The 21,129-nt window shown below is 36.2% G+C and overlaps 1 protein-coding gene across 4 annotated transcripts in view; it reads right to left on the bottom strand.

Annotated features, from left to right (window-relative positions):
• The window catches only part of unc5a (unc-5 netrin receptor A), a 186,208-nt gene that overhangs the window by 70,601 nt on the left and 94,478 nt on the right, over positions 1-21,129 (bottom strand). For all 4 annotated transcript variants that reach the window (XM_082177552.1, XM_082177553.1, XM_082177554.1 and 1 more), the window contains exon 2: positions 17,932-18,153. In XM_082177552.1, coding sequence (XP_082033678.1) covers positions 17,932-18,153 — 222 coding nt within the window. The remainder of the gene's footprint in view (positions 1-17,931; positions 18,154-21,129) is intronic.

Raw genomic sequence — 21,129 nt, 5'->3', positions numbered from 1 at the left:
ATATAACATAGCCTATAACACGCTCTCACACGTTTTTATTTTATTTTTTTGTAGCATTTTTGTAAGTAGTACAATTTACATATGTGGTTTCAACAACCATATGCATTTACACTTGTCCAGTTTCGTCTGGAATGCGTCTCAGATCTCCTCCTGAAGTGGTTTGAGGGATCGGATTCAAATCCGTCTCAAATGCGTTTCGGAGGGCATTTAAACCTGGACTTTTCACGATCGGATAACTATCCGATCTGAGAAAACGCATTAAGTGGCCAGGTGTTAACAACCCCCATGACAAAAACATACGCACGAAAGCCGAAAACAAACGCTGGTTGGCCTCTCACGTCCAAATTTGACGAAGTGGTGGGGTAAGTGACGTATGCCGTAAAGCAGTCGAATTTTTGCTCTGGAGTTCTTTTTGTGCTCTGGTTACTACCCGAACCCCGAAGTTACATAGTGCCAGTAAAAGCGATACAGACCCTGTCAGGCTATGGCAGACGTGTCATTCAACCTATTGTAAGTCGATGTACCATCACAAGGATCTTGGAAATATATTATGAAGGTTGAAAAGTTACATAGTGTTGCTTTAAACTGGCTTAAAAATGATTTGAATCTTGTATAACTCAAAAGTTGAAAATTGCTTAACTTGTTTTAACATTGCTCATTAAACTCATTAAAATATCTTGTCATAACTTATTGATGATATAATTTTATACAGTGTAGTGTGAAAAACAGACATTGTTCTCTAACCGTTTAACAAACAATCTACCCTGGTAATCCAGAGTTCTCGCGAGAGCACAAGTTGATTTTGCTCAGCGAGTTACAGCGAGGACCAGAGGCGAGATGACGACAGCGCTGCGACGTCGAAGTCATTAGTAAACATTGCAAGATGGCTATGGATGAACACCATTTGTTTGAAATGGCTTTGGCCGCTACAATGAAAGATTTAGACTTGCCCTTTTCTCTAAAAGAGGAACAGAAGACGGCGCTTGAATCGTTCCTTTGCAAGAAGGGCGTTTTTGCTGTTTTGCCGACCGGATACAGTAAGAGCTTTCTTTTACTGTCTATGGGTAAGAGTCTAATTTACCAGTTAGCTCCGCTGGTAGCTAAGCGATAACTTCTTGTGATTGGCCGTAGTGTTATCCAATTGCGTGCAGTGAGATTTTCAAATGCATGCTTGGTGCCGCCCCTCGAGATGGCCGATTTTCATTACTTGACGCCAGACCATTCATCTTTTAGATTTAGGTCTGGATTTCCAGGCTACAAACAACCCATAATAGTAATCAATAAACCAACTGACAGACAAAGGCTTGAATACAGATTTTTGCAGAATCATAAAATCATCTTGTTTGCATAAAAGTGAAGAAATCATGAAAAATATATCAGGCAATTGTCATAATGTTCATGTTGCTTTAGCTCATTTTAATATACTGACCAAGAGGCATGTGTGTATTAGGCTTGCACTTTAAAAACATTTTAATCATTAACCACAAGTACATGAATCACAAGCCAACATTTCATATAATCAGGCAATCTCTTCATGCTTACGTTTCCTAAGGGTCACAGGCAGGTGGGCGGCGCTAAAACTTCAAAGCAGTGTGTGTGTGTGTGTGTGTGTGTGTGTGTGTGTGTGTGTGTGTGTGTGTGTGTGTGTGTGTGTGTGTGTGTGTGTGTGTGTGTGTGTGTGCACGAGTTGTTAGTTCATTCCTTTTCCAGCAACATTTACTGGCCGCATGAGCCATGGTTGGTTGTAGCAGGCCAATAACCAAGAATAAATCCAGCTTTGACAGAAGGTATTCCTCTGTTGACAATTTACACCTCAGGTAATAAATTATCAAAGCTAAAGATAAACAGTGAGACCATCCATCTGTTAGCTAACAAATATCACATCAACCTCATTAAACTTCCATTTCTGTCCAACTTTATAACCAGAAGGCATCTCTGTCAGGTTAAGGTAAACCAATTAAAGGCTGTATGGACAAAATATTCTGAATAGCTCCAAGCTAAAGACCTACCAACCCATGACAACCAGTTGGCATCACATGGTGATGATACACTTAGCTCAAAAGACGAGACAATACACGATATTGGGTTTACGAGAACGAAACAAGACAAGATTTTAACACTTTTGTTTTTAAATCTTCAATGTAGAAATATATGACTGGAAAAACGTGCAAACTCAGTGAGGATTTTAAATTTTAATTTGAAATCACGAACATTAATTCACATATTTAGAAACATATTGATGTACTCTCCTGTTTTGGTGTAGATTTATAAATGATTTATGTTACAAATCTGGTGAAATTTCACATATTGCGTTCCCAGATAAGCGTTATAAGCAACTCTATAAGCATATGCATGGATGGAGTTGGTTAACCGAGTTGCTGAGACGTGCTCCACGCATGTAAATGATAACAGCGCAAGTGCGTTAGACTTTATGAGTTCCCAACTTAGGGCTGGGCGATAAAACGATAACGATAATTATCGCGATATAATTTTTCTCGATAAAGCGATATCAAGAGTTCTATAAATGTTCGATAATGTTTATGCGCCAAAAGCGGAGCGGAACGAAACTAATTTGAACCGTGCGCCACACGGACCATTTATCCGCTCGGCTCAAAGTCCAAACGGCAGCGCGAGTCGCGAGCTCACTAGAGCCGATGCGTTTACTCTGATCGGTCTCGGTCACGAGATCCAGTGAGAAGCGCTTGAATTCAGCGAAGAACACAATGTCTCTGTGATTTAAACCAGTTTAAAGGCAGATGAAACAGCGCTGACAAACAGGCGAAACACTGTGCGCAACGATACAGTCAGAAGGCTTTTCCGTCTACAAATTCCCATCATTTACCATGGATTTACTGTAACGTTAGCCTAGTAATATTAACTGCACCATGAAATGTGGAATATACATATTGAATTGTATTATATTATTAATGTAGACGATGTATTAAAGGACTGATGGAATAGAATTACAGTAATTAATAATGTATTTAGGCTACTGTTTTTCATACAAATACCACAGAAACCATAAAGTTACATTTTGCCATGATAGTGAGGTTATCATGATCTAAATGCATGATACTGGATGACCAATGGTTAAGTTTAATAAAACTCAAACAGTCAGAATATTACATTTTACCAAATAAAAATTAGCACATGCAGAAACTAAGAAATTAGTTAAGGAAAAAATGACAAATGTTTGAATGTTCTACCTCAGATTTGTGAAATGTTCACCAGTTTGGCAAGTGTTTGTCCTGATATGTTCTGACAATAAAGAGTAGTTTAAAACCACAATTAACACTCTGGTTTCTACAACTTTCACTTAGGAGCAAAAATCTGCCTTTAAACTTGAAAGAAATAAAGATTTGACTTTTATCGTGATAATTATCGATATCGACTGATATAAAAAAAATTACTGTGATATTTTTTTTTGGCCATATCGCCCAGCCCTATCCCAACTGCATGTTATTGGAAAGTTTGTGTGGAGCAGCATTTACTGTGAACAGAGCCGCTCTGAGACGCTGGAAGAAACATGCAACGCATGTAAATAATAAAAGTGTCGCGCTTCACTCTGAAACCCGCAGTGTGTCAATGTGACCCATCAACTTCCTATGAGTTCAGCAGAAGAAAGAATTCATACAGGTTTGGAACAACTTGAGGTTGAGTCTTTTTTTGTTGTTGTTGACCTATCCCTTTAATAATAAGATTACTTATTATTACAAAAAAAACCACAATATTACTGTTTTTACTGTATTTTTTATCAAATAAATGCCGCCTTGGTGAGCATAAGAGACTTCTTTCAAAAATATTAAAAAGCCACACACATACTGAAGGCCCAAGAGGGATGTCAATACCAGATGTAACAGTGCTGAAAAGTGTATTTAGATAACATGATTGATGAACAAAATATATTTCTGAAAACATCAGCCTTTAGAGGACAGAAATTCAACAGCAAACTGACTGCCACAGGATTTCACAGCTGCTGTACAGAGTATCATTTGGCAATCCAGACCTAATTCAAATCCGTTCAGAAACCATTTCCTGTCCCAAATTACCTTCTCTGTCATACTCCTACACGTGTTTGGAGCTGAAGTTGACAAAAAGAGAAGCCATATGTTTTGATATTTGTTTGAGTGCTAAGTGAGTTTATACTGATTCTTTCCTAAGGGCTAGTGCACACAAAACACAAACTGTCATCCACCCGGTTTCTCTGCCTATCAAAAATCTTCACGGACTATTAAGCTGTCACGTCCCCTCCTTCCTCTCCCAGCGACTGATCTATTTATGAAGCAACGTGAGCTGAACAGGTGTTGATCTGCATCAAAAATCATCTTCCTTGATTGGTGACAGTTAAAAACTGCAACCGTCTTGGTGGATTGTTTATGTTTGGTAAGGCTTGAGTGACAAGCAGAACTCGTCACAAAAGCATCTATTTTTTTTGGATATCTGAATAAATGCATCAACGCCCATCTTCACACACAAAATTCTGTATTACAGTATATATACACTGAATGTAAAAAAAAAAAAAAAAAAAAAACTCTAACCCACACCATCTTTGTAATGATAGGTATGGGTACTGTAGATGTCGGTTGAAAAGACAGAAAAACAGTAGAAATTTCTCATTGAGTTTTCAGTTCTTAACAATTGTATCTGCCAGCACATGGTAAGGAAACGAGCATTTCAATCAGAGATAGAGGAAGGCGGCGGAGCAGCAACAGATGTCAATCAAATTAGTTACAGTTGCCATCTCTGTCAAGTGTTCCTAGTAGCACTCATTCTGCTTTAAGAAATATGAAGACAGAAGTGATTGGATTGAGTGAAATAAAATCTGGGGCCAGTTATAAACTATGTTAAAACCGTGTTTTAAAAACTAACTAGCAGTTTTCCAAAGGGTAATCAGTCTTACTTTTTAAATTCAAATTAGACTAATCTAACTTAAATACCGGTCTTCAAGAATCAAATTAGATTACTAACTTGTAAGACTAATATAAGTGGCTTATACAACCGGCTACTGAATTAACAGTGCATTTATCTAGTTGACAAAGAGGTTATGGTAATACAGCAAAATATGGCATATGGTAATACATCCAAATTAGGCAAAGAAATGGATAATGGAAAGGTATGGTTCAGAATCAATGCAATTGCTCATGTTAAACAAAAAAAAGACATTTAAAGGAACACGCCACCGTTTTTTGAAATAGGGCTTATTCACCTTCTTTCCTACATTTAGATAGGTGGGCAAATGCATTTTTGTCTCAGTGCATGCATTGTTTTAGTTTGACAGGGTTGGCGCTAGCTTAGCTTAGCATAATGAATGGAATCCTTTGTTGCCAGCTAGCATGTCCTGAGTAAAAGTGATATAAAAAATAAAAAAACCCCACCTAATTACTTCTTGTGGCCCGCGTATTCACAACAAGTACAAATAGCGATGCAGATTAACACTAGGCGATTTCCTATGCAGATTTTGACTTGGGACTATATTAGGGGGAAGCACAGGCGAAGCACTGCTACTTGGGCGCAGAGATATCACGCCCAAGTAGCAGTGCTTCGCCTGTGCTTCCCCCTAATATAGTCCTTAATATATAAGTCAATATCTGCATAGGAAATCGCCTAGTGTTAATCTGCATCGCTATTTGTGCTTGTTGTGAATACACAGGCCACAAGAAGTAATTAGGTAGGTTTTTTATTTATTTTTATATCACTTTTATTCAGGACATGCTAGCTGGCAACAAAGGATTCCATTCATTATGCTAAGCTAAGCTCACGCCAACCCTGTCAAACTAAAACAATGCATGCACTGAGACAAAAATGCATTTGCCCACCTATCTAAATGTGGGAAAGAAGGTGAATAAGCCCTATTTCAAAAAACGGTGGAGTGTTCCTTTAAAAAAAACCCGTAAAATTAAAGGGATAGTTCAATCAAAAAATAACATTGTGTCATCATTTACTCACCCTCATGGTGTTCCAAATCGAACACAAAAGATGATATTTTGAAAAATGTTGGTAGCCAGACAGTTGACGGTAGCCATTGACTTCCATAGTATTTTTTTTCATACAATGGAAGTAAATGGGTGCCGTCAACTGTTTGATACCAACATTCTTCATTCTGTTCAGCGGAAGAAAGAAACTCATACAGGTTTGGAACTTGAGGGTGAGTAAATTATGACAGAATTTTCATTTTTGGGTGAACTATCCCTTTAACTTAAAACTGAAAATGAACACTCAATTAATTAGTGATCAATTAATTACTATAATATTTTTATTTTTTTAATTAACACATTTTTAGTAATTTACGTGACTGCTGGTAAAAAAAATTATTCTGTGTGATTCTTTGGACTTCGTATTTTAATTTTCCAATGTTTACATCTACTGACTGAAATTTTTAAAATAATGTGGCATTTATGGACTTTCTCATTATTGGTACATCACATGGGCAAATCGTTGAATTAAAGACATGAATCTGGATTCAATTTAAAGAATAACATGTGAAAGCAAAAGCTTCTTCCATCAATCATTGTGCTTCTGTGTACTTTACAGTGCTAAAGAACTGTGAAACGACAAGCGAGCATCCATGACTTGTGGCATTGGAAACCTCCCAATGTATGAATATTTCCAACACCAGCCCGAGGACACCACATCCCATTTTCTATGCCATTTCATGAACATTTTCCCAATCCTGAAATGCATTTCCTCTTTTAGCTCCCATCACTGCCATTTTAATTGTGAAGTAAACAGCTCTCCGGGGCACTTCGCAGCCTCTCTACGGTGTCAATCTTCATTTCCTTCCACAAAAAGCAACACATCTTAATGGTACAGTATTGATAATCCATTGGTCTCCTAGTGCACAGTGAGAAAAATAAATGCTAGAATCAGTACCACAGGCATGTTGTTAGTCTAGATTGCATTCTGTGCAACAACAAGGGCATAGCTCTTGATCAAAAAGTAATTACTTATTAGCTGTAAGCTATGAACTGAGCTGAAATGGATTGTGGGAGAGCAGGCCGTGTGTGTACTGACTGAGACGAGCGGTTTTCTGTTGTGACACACATTTCTTCTCAATGCAGAAGATTTGGGGCACGTCGGGTCAGTGAATTAAGACAGCCATAATCAGACCTGAATAACAACTCTAACATCAGACCAGCCCTCTTTGAACCATTTCAACAACACAAGGTTATGTACAAAATGTGTAGGCTAAAAATACAGTATCTACACTTTCTTTATGCAAATAATTTGATTCAAATTCTATATGAGAAGGCGTGAAATAAAATCTAATAATTTCCAGAGTTTTGCAGGAAATTAACACAAGAACTTTACTTTTAAACTAAAGTTCTTTTAAACTAATTTAATAGTACATACTGTACTCTACAAGTTTGGGGTTGGTATGTTTCTTATGCTTACCAAGGCTGCATTTATTTGATCAAAAATACAATGAAAACTGTAATATCACAATATTAACACAATAATATTTTTAAAATGTAATTTATTCCTGTAATGGGTCCAGTCTTCAGTGTCACATGATCCTTCAAAATCATTCTAATATGCTGATTTGGTGTTCAAGTAACATCTCTATCAATGTTGAAAATGGTTGTTCTGCTTAGATGAATAGAAAGTTCGGTAACACTTTAGTTTAGGCTCCAATTCTCACTATTAACTAGTTGTGTTCACTAGCATGCATTTTTCTAGGATATTGGCTGTTTATTAGTACTTTTAAGGTACATATTAATGCCTTATTCTGCATGGCCATATTCTACATCCCTTAATCCTACCCAGTACCTAAACTTAACAGCTACCTTACTAACTATTAATAAGCAGTAATTGGGAGTTTATTGAGGCAAATTAATAGCTATTTAAGAGTGAGAATTGGACCCTAATCTAAAGTAAAGGAAAGCAGCCTGGTAACTTGTAAACAGGGAGCAGGGCATGAAACTACACACCCTGATTTCCTAGAATTATAAAGAAGCCTGGAATCAGATTTCAAATGTGAGAATTTTGTAAAAAGCTCTCACCATTTTAGTCAGCAATCTACATGATACTCATTGTAAGTGGTTTGTTTGTGGCCCGTGACATGACATCTGAACCTAAGATTAATTTAGGCCAATGTCAACAAAAACTGGTTCTCGCAGACCTATATGAACATGCCCTTAAGGAAGCCTGAATTATAGGCAGCGATATTACCTTTAGTTTAGACTGTTTGCCTGTGCTCCATGTATAAACAGTCTCTTTATGAAGCATTTGCAGTAATGCAGATCTCCCCTGGCTGGTGCTGACCTGGCCAGGCCAGGTAATGGGGCTGTCTGCTTCTGGATTACTGGAGCTGTTGACCTTGCCATCTGCTCCTGATGCCTCAACGCCAAACACTCTCCCTGTCTACCATTCAGACAGGATGAAATACAATTCCCATTAAAGGGAAAGTTGCTAATAATGCCTTATCAATTAGCCCCATTGCTATTGATTGATGTCTAGCAGGTGGCACGAGGCGATTATGTTCATTTAGGAGGTACACTGAATGTCCTCGCCTCCTACTCGTTCGTTTGATGCTCATTACAGCCCAGGCCGTATAGATACATCAGCTACTGACTAAATCAGGCATCTAATAGCCCATTAAATGTGGTTTTATCACTGTTGAGTCTAATATTTGCATTTCTACATTGTTACCAAGATGTTCTCCGATGTGTGATAATCTTCATTTGTTGTCTCTATGATATCTGCTGTAAAAGTTTGTATAATACATAATACACACACTGCCATTCAAAGTTTGGGGTTGCTAAGATTGTATTTTAGACTGATAATACTGTGAAACAATATTATTATTTGAAACAGTTATAAGTAACTGTTTTATATTTTTATATTTTTTAAAATGTAATTTATTCCTGAGATGGCAAAGCTGAATTTTCAGCATCATTACTCCAGTCTTCAGTGTCACATGATCCTTCAGAAATCATCCTGATATGCTGATTTGCTGATAAAGAAAAATGTCTTAATATATTATCAATGTCAAAAACAGTTGTGCTTCTTAAAATGTTTGTGGTAAGTGATATATATATATATTTTTTCCCAGGATTCTTAAATTAATAAAAAAGTTCAAAAGAGCATGTGTGTAATGTTTTACAATATTACTGTTTTTACTGTATTTTTGATCCAACAAATGCAGCCTTGGTGAGCATACGAGACCTCTTTCTAAAACAAAATATTATACCAATTACCAAACCCAAACTTTTGAATGATGAATCATTATTAAATAAAGCATTCAAATCATCATGCAGCCATATTCATAGTCATGTTTGACAGCCCTGATATAGATAATTATGTTTTATGTATACTTAATCAAATTTCTCTTACTATCTGCACATCAACTCTATAAGCACCTTTTCCAGGTAGTTTCAAAAATAACAATGAATAATAATGGGATTTCTCTGACTGGAACCCTGTTGTTTTTTCTTCTTTTCTGTTATTCAGAAAATGTAGGACCAGGAGGCCTGAGGTTTTAGAAAAATCTTAACGTGCCAAAGAATGGGTTCATTTAATCAAAGACATTAGAGTTTGCATGAACTTAATTACACTGTTCTGAGAGTATGTGCAAAGGGTGGGAATAATTCTGACAGGTTTCCGAAAATTGCCCATAATTCATTTCACCTTAGGACATGCACTCACTGTCCTCTCCGACAAGTTAAACTATAGATCTATTTTTTTTATATATATGTTCCCCATATAATTCAGAAGTTTAAAAGACCACTGAATTTCACCTTTTCGACCTGAGATCTTGGCAGAATCCTGCCTCATCAATTAAAAGTGAATGTGCTAATCATCTTAGTTTGTCTGTAGGAACCCAGGAGCTTTACCTGAGAACAGTGAAAACAAGCTCAAAACGTTGGCACGGAGAAAAATCATACTTTGCTCATTTAACAAAATAAAAGAATGGAATCAGTTCCAAAGGAACTTATTTTACTTAAACAAATTCACTTTCATTTGATTAAGAAAATATTAACAGAAATTCATGCAGCCAACTTGATCGAATGTTAAACTCTATTAAAAGTCTTGCATAATCAAAACCAGGATCTCTAAGAGGCTAATGGGAAAATTAATATAATACATCTCTACTAGTCAAGTGAGATGTCTTATCAAAAGAACTCTCTCTAAAGAGACAAAAAAAATTTTTTTTGGTGACAATTACTCTCAAAGTGTTTCCACAAATGACCGTGTAAGAGGGAAATAAGATGTTGTCAGGTATGACGGATTTTGTGAGATAAAAGCAATCAAGTTCAGAACCACATTGATCCTTATGAAAACCTTGTGAAGGCAACAAATCAAATATAATCACACAATCCGAAGCATTTGTAATCTTTCCCCCATGTTTGAGACTACAGTGGATATTGCCATAATGGATCAGCCGGCATTCAGGTCTAGTCCATGCAAATCCACTGTCATCATTGATTTCTCTTTAAATGGATATGTCCTCATCTCTCCCCTGTCTTAGCTTATATTCCTCAGACAAGAGGATGAGAAACCTGTGTGCGCGTGTGTGTGTGTGTGTGTGTGTGTGTATAAAAACAGGAGTGGAGAAGCTTTGAACTGGCCAGTGAAATACAATTGAGATAAGTTACTGGAGACAGGTAATGAGAACCAATAGACTCCCAGGAAAGAATCGATTGTGGACACTGATACACTGGAGAGGAAGGACAGATCGCTGCATTATTCTTCATTCGAGTAAACGCTGCAGATATAAGGGAGACGTGCACCAAGCAGACAGATACCAAATAGTTGTCGATAACTTGATATTTGCAAACTAAAACATCCTTCAGTGAGCTCAAACTGCCTCAAGGTACCGATGACTGAAACCCTGATAAGAATGAAGAACTCTGAGCGGTCTGAGTCTTAATGCTGAGGGCAGAAACATGATGAAGACTGTGACATTTTAAGTATTGATCGCATATATAACATATTGATCTTGTGGGGCGGTTCTCATTAAGAAATTATATGTGACCCTGGACCACAAAACCAGTCACATGGGTCAATTTTTTTCAATTGAGATTTATACATCATCTGAAAGCTGAATACATAAGATTTCTATTGATGTATGGTTTGTTAGGATAGGACAATATTTGGCGGACACACAACTATTTGAAAATCTGGAATCTGAGGGTGCAAAAAAATTAAAACATAGAGAAAATCGCCTTTAAAGTTGTCCATATATGTTCGCGATAGTGCTGCATTCACCCACAAACATAAATGTTTTATATATTTACGGTAGGAAATGTACAAAATATCTTAAATGGAACATGATTTTTACTTAATATCCTAATTATTTTTGGCATAAAAGAAAAATCTATAATTTTGACCCATACAATGTATTGTTGGCTATTGCCACAAATATACCCGTGCAACTTGTGACTGGTTTTGTGATCCAGGGTCACATATCTCTCATGCTTATTACCGTAATGCAGTAATAGAAAAATGATTTAGTCCAGACACAATGATTTCTTATTTAAATCTGCATTAATTTAAATATTAGATTATGAATACTACCATGATGGACAAATATTTTACAATTTAAATAAATATCAATAATTAATATATAATGTACCCTTATATATTATGCTCTTTGCTCTTTGGTCATTTTTGAGAGATAATTTTTTTTTTGTGTATTTTTTATTTTTTTTGCTTCATCGGAATGGTATGAAACTTGGAAAAGCTTTTGACACTTGCTGTGAACGAACAAACGAACGAACGAACATACACACACACACGATTCATATAAAACAATTTAAATAGTATTTTTGTGCATTTTTCATAACAATAAAAGTTAACTTTAAGTTAAACTTTTCAAACCTTTTTCATGTCACCAATAATTTTGTCTTTTAAAAGAAACCAAACTGAAGTCTCCAAAGCATTCAATATTTATGAGTTTAAGTTGGAAATTCCATTTTCAGTTCTATGCTCAAAAAGTAAATAAATGGATTATAACTACTCCATAAATATAATTTAGTACCATAAAATCCCCTCAAAATACAAAATATTAAATTGAAAACATTATCGAACTAAAATATATTACATTCATTTCATAAAAAAAATTAATAAAAAAAAATCTGTCATTTTTGACTGCCCCACAAAATCCATTAAATTCCACAGATATCCTGTACCACATACTTGGTTTCTTGATTTTTGTCCTGTAGAATATTAAAGCACCCTTAAAACAAAATACAACTGCAATTAATTCCAGAGAATATATATTTTATTTGATTAGTTTTATGTGTTTTTACTCAATACTCAACTGAATAGATGAATGGATATATATGAATACAATATTATTAGCACAATGACACTACTTAAGACACAACATGCATACAACACTGATTTCTTTTGCACCTGAGCAGGCAAGACAAGTGGAACTACTTTGTACTCTCCGCTTCAATGAGCTGACATATGTTTGAGTTGTTTTTCTAGTCAAAAGGAAAAGTCAGAAGTCTTGTTTACTTAGTTCCCAGCTCTAACTTTGAGCCAGACTTTATGAAACTACACAGGAGACTATGCTTCCCGCTGCTCGCCTTTCAAAACACTGCTGACAGCACAATGTGGAAGTTGGAAGAGATCAATGTGGGTACCTTCGGAAACCTATACCATTGGACATCTGTTTGTCCTTCATCTCTGGCCAAACGCTGGCCATTCATCAGCAACACAGAGGCAAGGGGAATGGGGTGTCATGTTGAGACCTTGTACTGTCTCACTGTTGACAACGGATTGTATTCAAACAGAACGACAGTTACTGAAGTCATGCAATGCTTCAGCTAACACACTGCAAAATATTCTTCTTCAGTATTTCCAACGCTATATCACGACCAATTCGTACGAATTCGTATGAGTGCGTAGAGGTGGCTAATCGTACAAATTCGTACGACCTCAATCGTGCGATTCGTCTAAACCTCAGTGATGCGTAGGTTTAGGGGCGGGGCGATATGTGAATTATCAATATATCAACTGTGTGAGACTGTGGGCTGTGTTGGGCTCTTTTCCCATGTTATTGTTAGTGGAAAGAAAACATGCATAATTTGCCTTTAAGTGTTTATTTCATTGCACTTTATTTGCTTCTTTAGATTTCAATTACAATATCTTTAAAGGCTGTTTTCTCAAAATCTTTTTTCATATTCACTGAGCCAGAAATCTGACTGTAGCACTTCCATACGCCATACTTTTACAGTTTTATATATTATATCTAAAGCATTTTACAGAGGGGCTTGTTTATATATAAGTTGCCTGATTTTACACTCTAAAAAATGCTGGGTTGTTTCATGTTTGAGTCAAATTTGGACAAACTCAAAAATTGGTTTAAATTAACCTAGGTTTCAACGGTTTAATATAACCAAACAGTTGGGGTTGGCAGTTAACAGTATTTTCTGTATTTATGTAATGATAAAAAAGATATCAAAGATTTCTTCTGTAAAAACCTAATTTGAAACCTAATAAAATTCTAAGATGTCAACAAAATGAAACAAGAATTTTAAACCTGGCTTTACCCAATGTTTAAATTTCTGTTCTGGAAATATATGCAAATTAGTGCATATTTAATTAGATAATGCCTATTTTGCATATTTAAACATAACACTTCAGAAAACTTTTAATTATTTATTTATTTATTTATTTATTTTTGTGGGGTTTTTTGTGTGGCAATTCTTAAATGTTATCAACATTAAGGGGAAAGTATCTATTTTAATTTTTTAAATTTTTTTATTCAGCTTTCAGTGTCTTGTCTGATATTAAAATATTATATTAAACTTTTTTACAAAAAAAAACAAAAAAACAATCATATTTTTGCCAGCACAGGGAAAAGCAACATTGCAATGGACATTAAAATCTGACAAAACTCTCTGTTGTTTTTAATATGTTGTGATCTCGTAAACATGGTCTGAAGTGTCAATCTTAGTTCCTTATATTAAAATATGATTTTTTTTTTTTTTTACAGAAAAAAAACAAAAAAACATAATAATATTTTTGCCAGTCCAGGGAAAAGAAACATTGCAATGGCCATTAAAATCTGACAAAACTCGGTTGTTTTTAATACGTCATGATCTTGTAAACATGGTCTGAAGTGTCATAATCTTAGTTTCCAGTGGGCAAAACATACACTAAGTAAGTGATGTAGGTGACAGTCAAACAGACTAACCGACTGAATGAAGAATGTGCGTGTGCATTCACAATGAGACTCACCGCTAAATAAATAAACACAGTGTACTGTCTGACAAAAGAAACTGAATGCTAATAGTCTAGCGTGTGTGTGCATGTGTTATAGACAGTTGACAGGAGTTTATGCCTGTCTGCTCTAATACCTAGCGGCACATCCTCCATCTTAAGAAATGCGACATTCCTCTGAAAATTGTTGCAGCTCCTCCGCAACATGTCATCCTCACGTCAGCTCTCCCAATCAGCTGTCATGCTGTGAATTGGAGGTTTTAAGTAACAGATCACTTCTGAATCCTAGCACACGCGTGACGTGCATCCCTATGCCCCTACACTGCCTCTGCCAAGGAGCGTCAAACAAACACACAAACATCCGAGCCGTACCCGCCTCCTCCTCCTCAGAGAACCAGGGGAAGACGCTGAACAGGAGAGACGGAAAGCCCTTTAGGAAATTCTTTTATTCTATTGACGCAAGGAACAATACTTGTAGGAAGCTGAGCTGAGTGCTTGTCAGCAGATCCTAATCAATCATGAGATGAGTAAAATAACAGAAAACTCTGTGTCCACAAAAGAACAGGTAAAGCTGAATAAAACAAATCAGCCACATCTCCGGCTACATCGCTTAAACCGCTCTCTGAGGGGAGAGTGTGAGTAAACCTCTGAGGAATTACAAAATAAAACGGTCTTCAAAATCATGAAACAAATAGGAAACTGCAGAGAAACCATGCTGGACTTGTTTGAGGGAATTGGCACTTTCACTGTTTTATAACAATGTAAAAAAAACAAAAAAACAAAAAAAAACAACCTTGGTTCCGAGATTTGAAGAAATAAAACAGTGTTCTCGGAAACGCGGCCACAATTGGCTTATTGCTTTCATAAAATGGCCGCAGTTAGAAACAAATTAAACCAATGTTCAATAAATAGTTACATAACTTACATTTATAAATAACAACAAACAATTCTTCTGCCAAGTACTATAAGCCATTAGAACGACCACAGGGACCACTTATAGTTGCCAAAAAAACAGAATCTAAACACATTAATAGGCTGTCTCAATCCATCTCTAGTACAAAAGTGTTGTCAGTCATTTTTAGTTCTATCGTTAAAATAGTTGAAAGGGTTAGTTCACCCAAAAATGAAAATTCTGTCAGTAATTTCTCACTCTCATGTTGTTCCAACCCCGTAAGACATTCGTTCATCTTCGGAACACAAATTAAGATATTTTTGATGAAATCTGACAGCTGGATCATTCTCCATAGGCTTCTAAGGGACTGAAACTTGCTGGCCCAGAAAAGTTATTAAAGAGATCGTTAATATAGTCCAAGTGACTCCAGTGGCTCAATCTTAAGTATATCAAGCGACGAGAATACTTTTTGTGCGCAAAAAAAATAAACAAATAACGACTTTATTCCACTATTCATTTCCTTCTGAAATGATCCAGCTGTCAGATTTCATCAAAAATATCTTAATTTGTGTTCCGAAGATGAACGAATGTCTTACGGGGTTGGAACAACATGAGGGTGAGTAATTACTGACAGAATTTTCATTTTTGGGTGAACTATCCCTTTAAAGCACTGAAACATCGTAAAACAACAGTGAGCATCAAAAGATGATCAAAATCCATTCCATCACAGAATCCTATCCAAACGCCGTTAGCATTATGCTAAGCTATTAGCAATACACGAATGCTACTGAAAACACACACACAAAGGAACCACACACCTATTAAAGGAACCGTAATATGTGATGTTATATTAAATTCAAAATAAATGAACATGTTTTCATGTATAACAATTACACGGTAGCTGTTTATAATCGATTAAAAGTTGTCTCAGCCAATGAAATGGCTTTGATCAGGAAGGGTCATATGATTTTGCAGGGGACAGAATCTTGCTTGACAACAAAACTGGTGGAAACCAAGTTAGAAACCTTGTAACAGCTGTTTGAAATCTAATTACAGTGTAAACAGCATCAAACATTTAAATTAATGGTACTATTACAATTAAAGTAACAACCACAATAAATTAAACATAAAAAAGGGGAAAAACGATGAACTAAAGGTTTTAAATTTAAATAAAAAAAATGTTGCACCAATATGTATGCACAATATTAATGTGATAATTATCTACACCAGTGCAGTATCCATGATCAGACTATAGCGGCACAGGTCATTTTGTGCAGCCCCTCAACTTCACACAGTTGTTCCTGTCAAATTAAAGGTAATGTCTTTGGTCATTGCACATGATAAGATGCCTGTGTAATTCTGGGGCTGAGCTTATGAGCTGCTTCCATTTATTAGATCTTTTATTCTTACCAGCATTTAGGAACTTACTGAAAGCTCATTTAGCATTGGCACTACATATGTAGTGTTTGATTTGTTAATATGCATGTTTTATATTTTTTCCTTTTATGTAAAGCACTTTGGTCAACCTCGGTTGTTTTTAACAGTGCTATATAAATAAACAAGACAAGACAAGCTTTCAATGTGTTCATTTATCAGGGGCGCAACCTTTTTATAGGGTGACAATCCATTATTTAAGGCCACATTTATTTATTTATAACATGACTGTAATCATTGTGTCCCATGGCAAGCCTAATACTTATAAATTAGTGTGCCAAGTTTATAGAATAAGCTTTGACCTTTATGTAGCTTGCAAACCTAGCTTGCAGCCTACGGCTGATCTAAATTATTATTATTATAAATAAATATAACAGTCCTGTATAATGCAGCTATTTCTGTAGTTTTATAAAAGCGTTCACTTTGTGCATAGCAACATCTGGTTAAATGACTGTAAAGCAAAGGATTTTGGCTTTATTATTAAATAATATTATTTAACTAGATTCTAAAACTGACATTTGTTGATGTTCAATTATTAAAGAGGCCGTTTTTTTTTCAATTTTCAAACTTCTTTAGTGTAATGCTGCTGTTTAAGCATGGAAAAAAAGTCTGCAAAGCTACAAAGCACAAAGTCCACTTCAAAGAGAGTTATTCGCCTCGAAGGTGGCCTTGAGTTTTCTTCCATGAAAGTGCATGTCACAATATTCCTCATTTAAATAATTCGCGCCCCAAGGCATACACTGACTGCAAAAAAAAAAAAAAAGAACAAAAAAAGATAATAATAAAACATTTAAAAAGGGGCAAGGCCTGATTCAGTTGCGTTAGCAGTATTGAAACTTGTGGTTATTGTAAGGGGCATGTATTTCCAAAACACGCTCAAATCGGTTGACCAATCACAACACACGTGTCCAGCCGACCAATTAGAACACACTGCGCTTTTCGGAAGGAAGGGTATCATCTCTGTTTCTGACAGATTGGGAAGGGAGATGCTGCAATAATGTAAAATGAGAAAAATAAGGTGTTTTTTGAACATTCAAGCATGAAAACCTTTACTAGTAGACCCCAAAAACTAAATCAAGACTTTGAAAAGGGGCATAATATGGACTCCTAAATATATCCGCTTCTGCTACAAAAGCTAAAAAGAAAAAAAATCAAAGCTAAGCCAGCCATTCAAGATGCACAGTGCACTTCAGCAACAGACCAATCCTGGAGCAGAAAGCCAGCTCTGTTCATGATATGGGCAAAAGGTATTTTCGAAATTGCCTTGTAGGAAGCCCTTGTATTTTGGTACTATACTACAAAAAGAAGAAAGGGCATCAGATCTAGAAAGCATCTTTTATAGACACTCCTGTTCTCCAGTGTCATTTTATAAATGCTGCGGGTCAGCCGGCTTTATTGTCGACCTCAAAAAGAGCGTTGAGAGGGTCTACCTGTGGCAGGGTCCACATCACGCTCGATCAAGTGCTGATCCTGGTGAACCCATTCCCCGTTGCACTTGAAGTAGATCTGAGTGGCAGGGGTCGAGCGGCAGGTGAGGGTCACGGGCTTGTTCTTCACGATATAAACATCATCAGGCTCCACCAGGAAGTGTGGCAGCAGGTCGGAGAAGGCCGCAGGAAGTGGATGTGTTACAGTGACCGCATGCTCTCCACCTGTGAAAGCAAGCCAGAGAAAACTTTAGAGACAGGTTGTGCTTGTTCAGATGCCTAAAACCTTTTAGTAGTGCACAGAGATAATGAGTGTATCTGATTTAATTTCACACTCCGAACCCCGTGAGCGGACAGATTGCTTTTGACACGCACCTGAGCGCAATGCTAATCCTGTGCATCCGTATTTAGTAGAATACAGATATGCTGCCAGCCACAGCTGACAAAACGTCTCCGCTACAGCAGGTCTGAGAAATAATGCTAACGACGTGATCTTAAAGGGCTTGCTTTTTCTTGAGTGGCATGGGTTTGTATTTCAAGACAAAGTAGTTTTGAATGGACTGCTCATGTGGGCGGGCTGTGATGTCATGACACGGTGAAGAATTAACTCATTAATATTAATAGTTGCACTGACTGGCTAGGTTTGATAATATTGTAAGCACTTACATCACAAAGAAGAACTGATCTGAAATTTGTATTTCAATAATTGACCAAATAAAAAAATGTATTACTATATTTTAATCACAAAGTAGACAGTTTTTCATAAATGAGATTTCATTTCAATGCATTAACATTGCTTCTGTTTGCTTCAATTTGACTCGAGCAAAAACACACTGCAGAAAATAGTATCAATAAAATTGATCATGTAAAAGATTACATTTAATCATAAATAATTTACACCTGGAGTCCCCAAATACTTATGTAACTTTTTTTTGAATGACATATGATTAAATAGATAGTTAAATAGATACAATCAATTCTCACAAGATTAAAAAGTGTTAAATATATATATACATACATATATATATATATATATATATATATATATACATACATACATACATACATATATATATATATATACATACATACATACATACATACATACATACATACATACATACATACATACATACATACATACATATATATATATATATATATATATATATATATATATATATATATATATATTTATATTTATATTTATATTAACTATACATTTAAATGTATAATAGATTTAAATATCAGTCAATTTCAAGACAGTTTTTTTTAGGTAAAAAAAAAAAAAACCTGAACATGCTCTATTATACTACAAATAAATAAATTAACAGCAAAATATACTGAGCAGATAAAATAAACAGAACAATTTGGATTTAAAATTAAATCTTAAAAATGTGATAACAGTAACATTGCTTCAGTTTGACAGAAAAAAAACACGCTGTAGAAAATAATATCAATGATATTTTCAGCATGTACAAATTCATTAATTTCAATGCTTCAAAATGCAATTTTTTTTTATGGAAGACATATGATGAAATACTTTACAATCAATCATTACAAGATAAAAAATGTCATTATCTACCGTTGTTTTGAGAAAATAAAAAGGTATTGCAGTCTATTTATAACAGATTTAAATGATCAGATTTAGATAGTCCATTTCAAGTTCAATTTTCAGTTGTTACAGGCTTAAAAGAGGTTCAAGAGCCCCTAAATGTGTCTTATTTTCTCTTGAAAGAGACATGCTATATTCCACCCCACACAGAAAAACAATGTGATAGTGTGTAAGAGAGCGAGCCCCCTTGTTAAGAGGCTGAGTAAAAAGCTTCTGAGTAGTATGGCCTTGTCAGGGTTTGCCTACAGCGATGCCGAATCCCGTCTCTACTCTCTCTGCTGTTAATCACAGCCTTTTAAGATCAGAGCTGATGGACTGCAGGCCATAAATCCCTCTTGCTGAATGACCACGGCACTTCAAAACATGCTCGGCGGGCCCTGTATCCAGAGCTTTAACTCAACTCTTTATTACGCCCAGACTGAATGCAGTGACGTGAGTGCCAGCCATTCACTGACTGACGGCCCCCATTGCAAATTGGACGCATTAAATGTGATACGAACTGGCTCTTTATTCCGACGGCCCTCGGTAGCGCGACGAGATCAGGTGAGGAGTGCGTCCTGCTGTTTACGGATCAAAGGTCTGCCTGACTTTGTGGGTGGAAATGTTTCTCCCCCGTGTGGATTTATGGAAGCAGCGCAGAGGCGGTTGGATTCGTAAATTTGTGGAGATATTCATTGAGAAATCATCATTAATCAGAGCTTGGCCCTGCGACGTGCGGGAGAATTATTCTTTTACGCGGCGTGGAAACGGAGCGCTACCCTATCAGTAATTTTGTTGATTCATTTGTTAGCTGCAATGTTTTTCTGGTCTTTGTAATTAAGAATGAATTGCTAATTTATCCTTTTCCGCCCACAATCCAGAGCAATCAAGCAGCCTCGGCTCGCTGTTTATTCCCTCTTCATACTGGTGGTCCCACACCATTGTGCATCATACACAAACATACACACTACATGTCTGATAGCCTTCAGGACTGAACTCAATTTTTAAAGTGATCACTTTTAATAATTAGTTATTCCCTCTGCATTTTTCTCTTTACAGTGTTTTGGTTTTTAGGCCCCATGGAAATGCTTGTTTAGTGCAAATAAATTGCTTGCATATAGATTAGATTCAAAGCAAATACACAAAATCAACAAAACTCCAATTTTGATTTCATGAGGTAAGGGAGCAAAAAAAAAAAAAGAAAAAGAAAAGAAAAGAAAACTAACAACCTTGGAATGCTTGCCCAGGAGCATATCAGCAGCATTTTTGGAAAAGGGCTAGATCAGGTGTGAATAATATTTAATTACATTAGACTGCAAGTTAAGAGTGTGTATTTTAACCTACCGACACAAACAGAGGTTGCGTCCGGCTGAGGTGATAACCATAGCAATGACAGATTGCTTGAACGCTTGCGGTGAGGATTAGTATGGAACGGTGCATCAGTGTAGCACAATGTTATAGATTTACATTTCACAGGCAGGTTTTGTTTAAGCCTTTCGGAGAGCTAATGTTTGACTAACTGTAGGATGCCAAAAATGTGTTGAGTGAGATGGCATTGTTTTGAGGGCATGCCCCCGAACCCCCCTAGCAAACTCAATTTTGGGAGC

The sequence above is a fragment of the Leuciscus leuciscus genome, assembly GCF_965113295.1.
Source record: "Leuciscus leuciscus genome assembly, chromosome: 8".
In the NCBI taxonomy this organism is placed as follows: Eukaryota; Metazoa; Chordata; class Actinopteri; order Cypriniformes; family Leuciscidae; genus Leuciscus; species Leuciscus leuciscus.
Note: the sequence above shows the minus strand (reverse complement) of the source record. Positions and strands in the feature narration are given on the sequence as shown.